The sequence below is a fragment of the Choloepus didactylus genome, chromosome 6, assembly GCF_015220235.1.
Source record: "Choloepus didactylus isolate mChoDid1 chromosome 6, mChoDid1.pri, whole genome shotgun sequence".
Lineage (NCBI taxonomy): Eukaryota > Metazoa > Chordata > Mammalia > Pilosa > Megalonychidae > Choloepus > Choloepus didactylus.
The window spans coordinates 139,395,140-139,409,510 of record NC_051312.1 but is presented as its reverse complement, the minus strand read 5'-3'; the positions used below and the strand labels follow the sequence as shown (position 1 = coordinate 139,409,510).

The window sequence follows — 14,371 nt, the reverse complement described above, 5'->3', positions numbered from 1 at the left end:
CCATTTCTGCTAAATACTGGCTGTGCGGCCTTTGGGCAAGTTATCTCACTTTTCTAAGCCAATCTTTCCTTATGAAATAAGAAAAGATAAAATACTAAGTCATTCTATATATATTTTAAGGATTTTTTTAAAGGTCAAATAAGAAAATACACACAGAAGTATTTTACAAAAATAAAGGTCTTTATATATGTTTGCTGCTGTTGATAGTATATACTGGGTATTTTTGGGGAGTGAGGGAATCCGCTGTGGGAACCATCCAATTTCTCTGGCTCCAACCAATTTCTCAAGAAGGGTGGCAGCATGATCAATGGAAATTACCCAAATATTACAGGGAACTGTTATCACACACTTCTGTATAGCTTCTGCTTTTGTATGCTTTTGCTATTAGTACAGAAACAGGACTGCATATAGAATAAACATTTTGATGGAACCATGTGGAAAATGGTTGCATGAAAGAGAATCTGGAAGGTAATATGCAAATATGCTAAGGTAGAAGAGTATAATTTGTGTATTATTTTTGTTTTTTCTGATTTTTCTGTGATATTCTCTTTTGCCTTTTTGATTTTTCTTTTCTTTTTAACAATTATCTTACTCCTTATAGTTTCGCACAATTTTTCTCTCTCTTTGTCTTTTCTCAATAGAGATACTTTATTATCTTTATCAATTTCTAGGCCATCAGAGACTAAAAATGTTTACATTTCCAAGATCCCTGCAGCTCAAGGAGAAGGGACTGGAAGCTCATTATAATACAACCTGAGGTTAGAGGTGATTTTGTCACCAATGGAGCCTCCTCTACATTTCATCTGGAGCACAAGCCTGGGAAGAAAAGCCAAGTTTCTCAGTACTCGAGAGAACAAAAACACAGGGCAGGAAATGGGACTCAGAGAGAGGGAAGAAGATGAAGCAGTTAAAATAAAGAATGCATTTGCAGAAATAACTGAGGAGAGGAGAAGTTAGGTTGGGCAGAACATAAATTGTTCTGGTGACCATTTAAATACTAGATCAAATTTCTGGGAAGGGAGAACAAGGAATATAAAGAGGTAAGGAGCCCTCCTTCCCATGTTTCTAACATCATAGGTCAGGTATTTGATGAAGTGCTTTAATTAACTCACAAGTGTACCCACTTGTGCAGGTTTGGATGTATTATGCCCCCCAAAATGCCATTATCTTTGATGCAGTCTTGTGTGGGCAGATGTATTAGTGTTGATTACATTGTAATTCTTTCAGTGTTTCCATGGAGATGCAACCCACCCAACTGTAGGTGATAACTCTGATTAGATAATTTCCATGGACTTGTGGCCCTGCCCATTCAGCAAGAGCCTTGATTAGTTTACTAGAGCACTATATAAGCTCAGACAGAAGGAGCAAGCTTGCTACAGCCAAGAGGGACACTTTGAAGAACACAGAGGAGCTGAGAGAGGAACTGCAGTTTACAGAGACATTTTGGAGACGGCCTTTGAAAGCAATCTTTTTCTCCAGAGAAGCTAAGAGAGGACAGATGCCCCAAGAGCAACTGAGAGTAAATTTTGGAAAGAAGCTGAAGCCTAAAGAGGAACATCCTGGGAGAAAGCCATTTTGAAACCAGAATTCCGGAACAGACGCCAGCCTTGTGACTTCCCAGCTAACAGAGGTTTTCTGGATGCCATTGACCATCCTCCAGTAAAGTTACCTGATCGTTGATGTGTTACCTTCGACCCTTTATGGCCTTAAGACTGTAACTGTGTAACCAAATAAACCCCCCTTTATAAAAGCCAATCCATTTCTGGTGTTTTGCATTCTGGCAGCATTAGCAAACCAAAATACCACTCATTGCATTTTGGGCTAGAGAAAGAACGGATGTTAAGGTTTCTAGACTGTCTTAAGGCAGTGGAAGTTCATCTACTCAACAAGTCATATCTAATTCATCTAATACATGAAAGGTATGTTTTAGGCACTGAGAGTACAACAGTTGAAATATATATATATTTTCTTCAAGGACCTTCAGTCTAGCAAAACTGCACATATAATCAAAGTATTTTAATATTATGTGACAGATAATTTCAGAAAGTATGCACTGGGTAGAGTAGAAGAACAGAAAGAAGACATTTATATTAAGTAATATTTTTAACGATATGTCTGCCTCTATTCAAAAAAAAAAGTAACCTGAATGTGAAAGATTGAATAAGTAAATGATTCGATTTGTTCTGATAATGCTGAGAGCAAACATTGCCTTGTCCTAGCCCGGCAGAAGGCACTGACCCAATGTGTGGCGAGATTTCAGCCATGCAGTCCCTAAACCTGAAGTAAGTTACAGACTTATCTCCCTAACTGCAGAGATCAGATGTGTCACATGACTTAAAATACTATCATAGAAAGTTATTGCTAAACAGGTTATAGAGATCAAATAAAATCATCTTTTTTTAAAGGTAAAGCTCAAAGAATAGTTACTTGCCCAAAAATAATAATTATTAATCAGTGACAGAATGAGGACTAGAATTCAGCTTTTGTTTTGTTTTGTTTGAGTTTGGTTTGATTTGTTGCTGTTTGCTCCTCTAATACACACAGACTTCTTGAAGACACTCCTCTTCCTCCATTCCTCCCCATAACTCGCTGTTGGGAATGTCAAATGGTACAGTCACTTTGTGTTCCAGTTTGCTAATGCTGCCCATTATGCAAAATACCAGAAATGGATTGACTTTTATAAAGGGGATTTATTTGGTTACAAAGTTACAGACTTAAGGAAATAAAGTGTCCAACAACAGGGTGCCTTCACTGAAGGATGGCCATTGGCATCCAGAAAATCTCTGTTAGCTTGGAAGGCATGTGGCTGGTGTCTGCTTGCTTCCACATTGTGTTTCAAGATGGCATCTTCCAAAGTGTTGCTTTTGGGGTGTTTTGTCCTCTCTTAGCTGCAGCTGCTCTTCAAAATGTCATTCTCAGTTGCTCTCCAAAATATCACTCTTAGCTGCTCTGAGCTCCCTCTGCCTGTGAATTCCTTTATGCAACTCCAGTGATCCAATTATCACCCACCCTGAATGGGCGGGGTAACACCTCCATGAAAATTATCCAATCAAATGTTTCACTCACAGTTGATTGAGTCACATCTCCATGGAAACACTCAAAGAATTCCAATCTAAGCAACACTAATATATCTGTCCCCACAAGATTGCATCAAAGAACATGGCATTTTCTGGGGGACATAGTATATAAAAACTGGTACACTTTGAAAAACTGTTCCACTTTTACTTATTGTAAGGGAATATATATGTGCAGAGTTTTGGTTAGTTTAATAGTGCACTGACGAAAAGGAAAAGGACATGTTAGAACAACATAAAGTAATCTACTTGAAAATAATTGTATATATTACCTAACTCCTAGTGTAGTGCTGGTTCCAACAAGTAACAATTTTTACAATTTTAATGTTTTAGATTTTCCTTATTTCATCTCAATTATAGCTTTGCATGTTACTCTTATTTAATATAAACTCTGTTGTATTGATTTCTTTTGAATTTTGTAGAACAGAAGTTTTAAGACAAGAAGTTGGGAGAAAGGTTACATAGAAAGCATAAAATGAAGATCTATTCTGATGTCATCAGATTAGGCTAATGTGAGGCCTTAATCCACATATATTCCCATAGCTCTTCTCTGACCTAGTGGCTACCACTTCTCCCTTATATTCTGACTGATTATCTGGAAATTCTCTAGTCCAACGACCTTCCTTATGTCTCCCTGATGCTCCTGTGCTCCCCGCGCCTGCCTCCCCACTGGGGCTAGAATGGTCTCGTCATATTCTCTGTCTCTCTCACATACTCAAACATAATGCTGTTTAAAACCCTCTGAAACTTCCCAATGTTCCTAATATAGAGACCATAGTCTTTAAAACTGGGCCCTGACTTGTCTTTTGATTTTCTGTATCTCAATCTTGATATCAAAACTCTGTCCCTCTCTTTCCCCGAGTTCTTCAAACACTCGGTGCACATTTCCACGGGGCTTTGCACAGGAGACGGTCCCTCCTAGACTGTTTGCACCTGCCCTTTCCCTCTGCTCTTCCTCATTTTCAGACCCCAGCTCAGGCATTTTCTCAGGGAAGCCCTCCCAGACCACTAGGGAACACGACCCAGCCATATGAATTATGATGTAAATAACATATTTATTAACATGGAAGAGGAACATGAGTATTTAGGGTGCAAATACTTTCATACTCTCCATTTTATTTTATTAATCCATAGAACTTTTCTTCCTAGCATTTAACATATTCACTAGCTATATATTGATTAATGGCTCCCTTCTCCCACCAAGCTGTAAGCTCTTTGAAGGTGGAGATCATGGCTAATTTCCATTCACCAGAACTTGGTACAGTTTTGGCACTTCATAGTAGCTGCTGATAAATTTTTGTAGAATGAATAAATGACCTCTTTGAAACCTCTAATCAGTAACCACATCACTTTCTCCCCTTTGGCCAGCACTTTCTTGTCTTTACTTAGCTTCTTACTTCTTATCTGGCTTAGATTTTCTGACCATTATTATAGTAAGTTCCAAATTGCTTAAATCCTTCCTCCAGTATGCCTCCGTCCAATCTCTATGAACCCCCTGCCTTCTCCATCCCTGCTCATCCAGTTAGGCCTTCTTAAAGACAGATCACAAACCAGCCTAGCTGGCAGTGGTATGAAATCATTAGTACCTACCATAGTTGCTTCCTGGGAATCCTGCTACTTTCCCCTGATGGAATTGCTCTCATGCCATCTTGCACTGATACCGATATAGGTTTGGGGCCTTAGACTTCTCAACTCCTGGGCTCTGACTCATAAAGAAAGAAAACAGGATTCACCAGCAAACTGAGGACTAAGTGATCCACAATGTCTCAAAATTCCCCATCATGGGTTCTATAGTAAGTTGATTGAAAAATGTGACTTAAACTTGAGACCTAGTGGTTACTCTCTCTCCTTATTGGCTGAATTGTAGACGGCAGGACCTGTAGTAAAGAGAAAGAGAGAAAGGCTTTCCCTCCACTATGTTCATTACTCCATACTCTTCCTGTCCCATGCTGAGAGCCTGGATCAGGTGTACCTTTCTGTGTTTTAGTTTTTTCTACAATCTATGTTTGCATCACAGCCTTTCTGAATAAATGTTAATCTTTAGTAAATTAAATATCCTAAATGGTAAAATACTTTCTTGCATGATCGTTTCTTTAATGCATCCTCCATATGTCGAGGAGAATAAAAATCCTGAGTATGTGGTTTTTGCTGAGTAGAATGTAAATAAGACACTACCTTAAAAAGTCTAATTTTATTAAATATGAATATTTAATATATTCTCAACACCTGTGGAATCTACATTTAACACAAATAACTGATCAAACATTGAACCTTTCCCTATAAAGATGTAGATCAAATGTAACTTATAATTATAGTTCTGTTGCTTATAATAATTTTAGAAACCACACATTTTTACTCATACTCTCCACGGAGAAGGAACTACAAACAGAAATAATAAACCATTTTTAGTTCTTTTATTAAACTGCGCAATGTGATTTGATTCCTGGCTTGTTTTGTAAAGGGTACCATCACTCAAAATATTTAATCATTGGGAACTTAGAATACAAGTGTTTTCACTGTGAGCATCAAATTAAATTAGCACCTGCTGCCATGATTCTAAAAAGTTCTGGTTGTACATATAAAATAATCCATGGTACTTGCCTTCCCTGAGTACATTTTTACCAAACCAAGGTAAATTTAATGAGATTGTCTTTGCCAATCAAAAGTGCCTTTTGTGTCTTCTTTATTTGTAGAAAACGTTTTTTTCAAGCCAGTCATCATGTTTCAAAGCGTTAAAGGCAATCAAGGATAAATAGGATGATGGGATTATAAACTTTTCATATCCTTTAAACATTAGTTGGATGGATGACACAAACACTATTTCTTTTTTTAACCAAAATTCCAGAAGTATTTGGAGTAGTGAAACTACCTAAATGCTCCCTAAGCACTGAAACTTTGTGATCAGAAAGATCATAAAATTTGTGACCAAAAGATACCTCTGATATCATTTGGTTGGTTTGTGTCTGTTTTTTAGTGACTTTTCATACATGGAGAAGTCAGACTGAATCTGCTCTTTCTTCTGCAACTCAACACTGGATCCCAGTTTTGTGGAACATGAAAACTTATTCAATTTAGGAGAGGGCCTTTTTGAAGAAAAAGAATATAAAGACAACTTAACTTTCCAAAGCTGACAGAAACATGCAGTCATGTGAACACACTGCTAGAAGCCCACCCCAGGACCTCAGAAGGGGCTGTCAGTGAAGTCTCTAAGGCTTAATCTTTAATCATTTCTTGGTGAACCCACACAGACTTTCATTCTTTATACCATGAAATGGTACATGGTACCCTAGGCAGAAATCTGGGAATCATCTGACAAGTACATTCTGTTTTCTAAATAATTTCCCAAATATCTCTGCAATCCCTTCTCTGTCTCTTTCCTACTGCTTCATTGTTTTCAATATGTCATAATAGGACTTCCTATGTATAGTTTCCTAACCACATTCAGTCTCTTCCTTCTCAAATATGAGCTCACTGGGATTTACAGTGTGATAGGATTAAGTGAAACTATGATCCCCAGCCCCCCATAACCAAACACACACCAGCTGATCAAGGCCCTAAGAATCAGAGGGAAACTGGGCAATTCCCTTTCTGGATTCTCAAGTGTCAGCTCCCACCAGGCTGCCTCCCCCAGCCTGCCCCACCCCAAAGTGCAGTGTCCACTCAGCCCTGCACATCGTAACCCGCCCTTCCTGAATCCGATAAATCCCTTATGCTCTTCCCGTTGTTTTGAGAACGTCCCTACAAGCTCTTCAAGACTCTGTTGTGATATAACCTGTCTATGAAAGCAGTCACGATGCCCCATAGCAGGGAAAGCTGATCAGTCCCTCCTCTGCATCAGTTGGATGCTCTTATTCCAGTCACGAGGTATTACAAAAGCAAGGACTTCAAGACTCCTATGGATAAGGCCAAATCCCAGCTCCCTCCAGGGTGAGAGCCATGATTTCAGGAAAGTTATTTAACTTCTTCTATTCTTGCTTCCTTTGTTTGTGGAAGACCCCAACAGAGTTTTAAATAAGACTGAGCAGAGGATGTATGTCTAACACCTCCCACCACCTTTAAATGGTACTCAATATTTGTTGAATAAATGAGAGCACATATGCATAAACAGGTGAATTAATACCTTCACTAAAGACTTTGTAATCCATCCCACTGGAAAAATAATATTTATTAAGTATTCTAGGTTTGGAGGCTTTAACAGATACCAAGTAATATAAGACAGAGATATTTCTGATGGCCTCTCAGCCTATTACATCCCCCTATCTTCCGGCAATAGCCCTTTCCCTTCCCTTTTGCAGAACTGCCCATCTCCAGTCTCCTGTACCCTGTACCCTGGTCTCAGGGGTAGGCATGTGACTCAGCCTAGGAAGTGAGATGTGAATCTTGAGCAGGGCACAGACACAGAAGGCAGTTGAGGCTGAGTCATCTGATGGTTGTGCACTGGGGCTGCCCCACACCTTAGGGCTGAGGTCCCCAGAGCTGCCAAGCTCCCGTCCTTCCTGGGCCTAGAGTTTCATTGGTTTCTCTTATTCTCTGAGCTATCCCAATACTGTTGCTTGTGATAGATCAAGCCTCATTCATACAGTGTAGTAAAATAGCTTACAACTTACTTATTTATAAAGACAGCACATGCCTATGAATAATTAGGAAATATAAAAATGCACAAGAAATATGTATGATATATGTGCCAAATGAATTTTCTTGAAAATGGTTATTCCACCGAAGTATATTTTTACAAAGGAGATCACAAAAGATTTTGCCTTTAATCAGGTTCTCCCTCTCTCCCTCTCTCTCTCTCTCTCTCTCTCTCTCTCTCTCTCTCTCCTCTTTCTCTCTCTTTCTCTCTCCTTATTTCCAAGGTCCAATAATACCAAGTTAATTGCTCCCTTGTTCAATGACGTTCCCAACTTGGAAGATTAATACCCAAAGGAAGACCAAGATGTTATTTAAAATCTCCTGTGTTTGTGGATTGTTATTGTTTCCATTCTAGAGTTGGAGAGGACATCATTGTAAGGGAGCTGAAGCACATTTCGATTTGTTACACTCCATTTGAAAGTGATTGGAAAAAAAGAAGAATTCAGGATACTTGCCTGTGGTTTGCAGGTTGGTGGGGATTTAGGCAGGGGAAGACTCCTTCCTTCTGCCCAGAAAACAAAGAAAAACAACATTCAACAACACCAGCAGTTATGTCCCTTGTTTAACATGTAAGTTTCAAAATTTTGTCCTTTACTTTTCAATTTTGCCATCATTCTCTGCTTCCCCTGACAACAGCAAGAAAGAAGATTATACATGTAGATTAGATATAGGTAAGTCATGAAGCAGTAGGATTCTTCCACAGAAATGAGAAACCACACGTTGGTGACCGAGTTCATCCTGCTGGGAATCCCTGGGACGGAGGGACTAGAGACAGTCCTTTTCACCCTGTTCTTCTCATTTTATTTGTGTGTCCTCCTGGGAAATGCGCTCATCCTTACAGCTATCATCTCTTCCTCTCATCTTCACACCCCCATGTATTTTTTCTTGGGAAACCTCTCCATGTTTGACCTGGGTTTCTCTTCAACAACCACTCCCAAGATGCTGTTATACCTTTCGGGACAGAGTCCAGTTATCTCTTTCCAGGGCTGTGTTGCCCAGCTCTTCTTCTACCATTTCCTGGGCTGCACGGAGTGTTTCCTGTACACGGTGATGGCCTACGACCGCTTTGTTGCCATATGTCACCCTTTGAGATACACGGTCATCATGAACCGCAGAGTCTGCTCCACCCTGGCCACTGGGTCCTGGATGGGTGGCTGCGTCCACACTATTATCCTAACCTCCCTCACCTTCCAATTACTCTACGGTGGCTCGAACGAGGTGGGCTATTACTTCTGTGACATACCTGCCGTCTTACCTCTAGCTTGTGAAGACACATCTCTAGCCCAGAGGGTAGGTTTTACAAATGTTGGTCTTGTGTCTCTCATTTGCTTTTTTCTCGTCCTTGTTTCCTATACTCGCATCGCGATCGCTATATCAAAAATTCACTCAGCAGCAGGCAGACAACGAGCATTCTCCACCTGCAGTGCTCACATCACTGCCATCCTTTGTGCTTATGGGCCAGTGATCGTCATCTATCTACAACCCAACCCCAGTCCCTTGCTTGGTGCTATAATTCAGATATTGAATAACCTTGTAACCCCCATGTTGAACCCACTGATCTATAGCCTGAGGAATAAGGATGTAAAATCAGCCCTGAGGACTGTATTTTCCAAGAGAGGATTCTCCCTGGAGAATAAATGAAAAACCTTAAGCTTTGTTGGATAAAGGTTGCTTCTCCATTTCTTAGGACAAATCTCATTTGCAGATTCCAAGGCATGCTGAAATGAAATGTACTCTGAATCAGATGACCACTTAAACTTGCTAAGTTTTAAATACATGCCTTTTTTAATACTTTAGTGTGTTTTATAAACAAATAAATGCATAAAGTGACTTAGCAGACACGGGTTTTGACATTGAATTGATTGTTGTGTATGAATTGATTGTTGTCTATGGATTCTCTCCCAGCACCACTAACCCCCAAACATATGCCTTAGATTTTCAAATCTTTGGAAAAATTAGGATCACACATTTGCCTTCTCAGAGTCTCAGTTAAAGTTCCTTTGTATAAATCTAGAAGGAAGAGAGAATGGAAAGAAAAAAATTCAATAAAGCCTTGCTTAAATACAGAATATCAGAATCCCAGATCCTGTCTTTTTGGAGAGTATAAACTCCAATTTTCTGCAAACCCATACCAAAATTCAAACTGACATAAGATTCAAGGTAAGATTCTTCTAGTGTGCATATTGCCTTTCCATTCATTTGGAATGAATCGCAGAGATATTTTGTTATTTCACCTTGCATTATTAAACCACAGAAGGATATGTACCTGAATCATTTCTCATTAGCTCCTAAAATAATCAGCTTCCATTTGCTATCATGCTCTCAATTTTTGTAAAAGGTGGTCAAAGAAATCAAGTTTAAATAAGTTACTGAATGTTTTTACAAGATGGGAACAGTGATGTATCTCTGTGTCTCTCATAGAAAAGGCCTTGTTAGAATTTTCATTTAAATTCAGTTAGCAATAATAAATTTGCTTCCCCATAGGAAATAATATGTTTCTTTCTTTCTCATGATAAGATCTATATTTTGCTTCGTCTCTACTCTATGTTCCAGAATGTTGAGGAAAAAAATGTAATTTTTGTTTATGGAAACTATGGCACATTTTACACACAAAAATATTTCTTCTTCTGACTCTGTTTTCTCTTTCTTTTCATATTTTACTACCGTGTTGTTTAATAAGGTTAGTAAATCTTAAGTTCATTAGGGAATGAAGCAGAGAATAAGTAATGCACTTTAAAAAAAAGCTATATTTTGGAAGTAAAAGAACATTCTTCGTAATGGAGACTTATCTTCTCTTATGCTCAATTCTTGTCTATCAATGCAGGTGTGGAGGGAGTGTGGGGGGAGCTAATAGAAACTATTAAATTGGCTCCACTGACAGGAGATGCCATTCATCAGTGCTCTGTGGCTTGTGATGTGAGAATCTCTGAGAGATACTGGAATTGCACCACACAAGCAGCTAAGTTGTCATTTTGGCTAGAAATCAAATGGACACAAATCCAATTCAAGCAACCTCAGTGGCACTTATGGCCCTTCCTAATAAGCAACAATTGGATTGAAAATTTAAACATGTCTAACATTAAAGGAAGAAATCATGGCTTCATTTTCCCTTCTCTCTCTAATATACTCATCAAATTAAGCATCCACTAAAGCAAGGTGATTTTCATGATAAACATTCTTTGAACCAGCAAGCACATCAGCCACTCCTGTTTTGTAAGCCCTGTCATATCACCATTAACCTAATTTGGTGACATTCACCTCTTTCTTCCAACAAACTCCAAGGATCTGTGCCACCTGCTTTCCATCTTCCTAAATATAAACACCCATGTGTCCTTCCCTGCACTCCCCTTTTCGGCAGGCAAATGCTGAAACAGACATACATCTCACAACCTCCACTCTTCTGTTCCTTAAACATATACACACACGCACACATGCACACACACACACACTTTTTAAAACATTGTACCTCCTGTCACTACAAAGAAACTGATGGCCACACTAAAAAATAACGAACACTTGGCAAGTTACAATGGTTTAGAAAATCTCTCCATATTTTACCCTAACACTTTTTCTAGTGTGTATGAAAATATAAATCCAGCTAGTCCTGTTTCCTTCTCTCTCCCAGCTTCCTTTCTTTCCACATTCTAACCATCAAATTGACTTAAAAAAATTTAGACTTAATTGCAGACTTATATAAACATTGCAGAAATGGTACAACGAATGTTTACTCAGATTCCCAAAATGTTGCTGTATCATACTTGCTGTACTTTCTACTTCCTTCACCCTCTATGTATTTATGTCTGTGTATGTTTATATATGCTTAGTGTCTTTTTTTCTGAAACTAAATTTTAGATATGATGAGCTTCAAACATGTCACTTTTCCTTGTAAAACCTCACTTAGTGTGTGTTAGAGTGTGTTTCCTAAAAACAAGGAAATCCTGGCCCCCCAACAATGGTGCAATTATCAAACCCAGGAAGAAATGGCAAATGGGAGATGATAATGGGGCAGAAAAAAAAAAACACTTTATTTTCTTGGCATGAAATCTTTGCTGAATTAGGTAACAGGTAATCACAATACTTCCTTCCACTTGCTTGGTGCTAGCCAGTTGCAAACATTAGGTATGAAAGAGTAAACAGGACACCTGTCAAGCAAATAGCAGGATTTATTTATTTTGAGGTACAGAAAGGAAGTGGCACAATCAGGATATATTATAGAGAGATCATCAATTTTTTTAAGACAGGAAGTATAAAGTTCCTGGACCTAAATTTCACCACTGGACATGAAGATGTTCATGATCCTATAGGAATGAGTAAATTTGCATCAGAACCTCTGGGAAAAACATTGATTCCTTTCAGACCCAGACTAGTATAGCACATAGGCTATTCCTGTATATATGGCCTACTGACTGCTTCAGACTGTGCCAGATTTACTCTGTCAGTCTCAGCATTGCACAAGAACACAGCACAATTCAAGAACTGAGTACATGCTAAACTCTGACATATACAAACTCCTCAACCATTGCTCTCTGATTCTGCAGCCCATGGCTTCTGGTCTGACTTCATTCCTGGACTAGCTGCTGCAGAATTAGAAAAGAAATTAGTTTCCCAGAATTCTTGGGGAGTCACAAGAAGAATTTCCTCAATCTCACTCAACAGTTGGTCTCAAGCTTCACTCACACCAGCCAATGCTCTTTTGGAATTTCATATTTTCTGCAACACAAAATTGTCCTGTGCTCTGTACTTAGCCAGAAACCCTGAAGTCAAATGGTCTGGGACAATTAAACACAGACTATATGGAAGACTTCTAAAACATGGTGGCTTGGCCCATGAACATCTTAATATTAAATCTCCACAGGTTTCCTTAAATCATCACCTTTGAGCACATGATATTAAATAACTTTTTCTGAAACTCAATGAAGTGGACAAGAAACTGTTAAACGCCAGACCCTAACTGTTTGGCAACAGTTGCAGGGCGTGGAAATTGAGTAGTGCGTGATACAGTGTTACGCAATCAAGCATAGGGTAAATCACCTCTGTGCAGATTTTGGCTGGGGATCACGGAAGGACATAAACATCACTTAGAGAGTTACAAATGTGGAGTACCCTGATTATAAGCGGAGTTAGAAAGGCTGTACTTAATTCACAGTTGGTGTGACAGAAACACAAGGCTCAAAAGGGAAATTAATAGATTAAACATCCATTGCATACTTTATTCAACACATATTTATTGATCTCTTATGTACAATGGTTACACACTAGGGGTACAGAATTTAATAAAATGAGTATGGGCCTACCTTTAAGAAATGTATATTAAAAGAAGGGAGCCTTAAGTAAAACCTGGAGACTATGATCGTCACCACTGCAAATATATGAGTATTGCAAAAGACAGGAATATCTGAAATTCCTCTACCAAAGAGAGGAAGAAGTACCTGTAGCAGATTTTCCCCCAGGATATGGCAGCCGGACACCATAATAAACCTCTACAAGGGATATTTCTCAATGTTGAATTTTCCTTCACATTCATAGTTTATGGGCTCCAGGCAACCTGAATGACTGGCATCCGGACAGGGCTGACATAAAGATTTCTCCTTTCTCCCAGGTTTTCTCTGTCTACCCTCCCACCTCCAAAAACCAGTAGGTTCATATGGTGTTTGGCTGCAACTACATTTGGTGTGAAATTGTATCATGTATTGGGTCTTAGGAAGAGTCTTTGGCTGGGAACTTGCTAGATGGCTAGGGATGTGCTTTCATTATTAATTTTTTAGGTATTTCACTGGTACTGTGAAAATCGCATTTCCACTTAAAATGTAGAAATTAAGAGCCTCCATGTTGGAGTAATTCAAGTTCGGAGGTAACAGAGAAACCTCACCCCATTCTCTCAGGAAGAGCCCAGAATTTAGATGCAAATGAAGGAATGATGACCCTGAATAATGTATCCCAGCTTTAGAATAAGAGAAATATGAAATTCTGGAGAGTGGAATTTTGGAGTCCTCGTTTCTTGCAACTATAATATACATGAGGGTATGTCATATTTGCATTGTATTATCTTTCTGAAAATTTAATAAGAAAGATTCATGTTCAGAGTTGATATTCAAGTCCAGTTTCATTTTGTTGGCATTACAGTATTTGACATGTTTTAACACCATTGTGACTGCTCATTTTGTAGCTTCTTCTGTTGAGCTATACTGAATACCAAGGCCACACATAATTCATGATGAGAATAGATTACAAAATGCATTTTTGGCTGAGGTTGCTTTGTGACCTTGAAACTGAATCTATTACTTTCTGCTATGAAGAAAGATGAGCAGGGTTGCCAGATGGGTGACCCAGCAGCCCTCTCCGGGTTGCCTGGCAATGAGCTGAGTGAAGCCCATCTTGCCCTCTCCTCCCAGCTGAAGGGGAGGCAAATCCAGGTGCTGCTGGTTTCACAGTTATAGAAGGAGAGAAATAGGATATTCTCTTGCATTCCTAATCCAGCTTTATCAGTAATAAAAATCAATATCATATTTTGATCCACAGTTGAAGCCTTATGTTTATCCTTCAATTTTTAGTACTCTGAGATGAACAAATGGGTAGAATGGTGATCAATTAGGCTCCTTCAGTATACATTATTCCATTACACTCTCCTTGATGTTATGATACTTCACACAGGCAATTTACTTATA

The 14,371-nt window shown here is 38.9% G+C and overlaps 2 protein-coding genes across 4 annotated transcripts in view; one reads left to right on the top strand and one right to left on the bottom strand.

The window, feature by feature from the left end:
* Positions 1–14,371, bottom strand: part of LOC119538656 (olfactory receptor 8D4-like) — a 77,192-nt gene that overhangs the window by 10,352 nt on the left and 52,469 nt on the right. The window lies entirely within an intron of this gene.
* LOC119538657 (putative olfactory receptor 10D4) lies at positions 8,412–9,347 on the top strand. Its single transcript, XM_037841795.1, has one exon. It carries the CDS (start codon positions 8,412–8,414, stop codon positions 9,345–9,347), a length of 936 nt encoding a protein of 311 aa, XP_037697723.1.

What these genes read in the sequence shown, in the direction of transcription:
- LOC119538657 (XM_037841795.1), top strand. Translation starts at nt 8,412, where the DNA reads ATGAGAAACCACACGTTGGTGACCGAGTTCATCCTGCTGGGAATCCCT.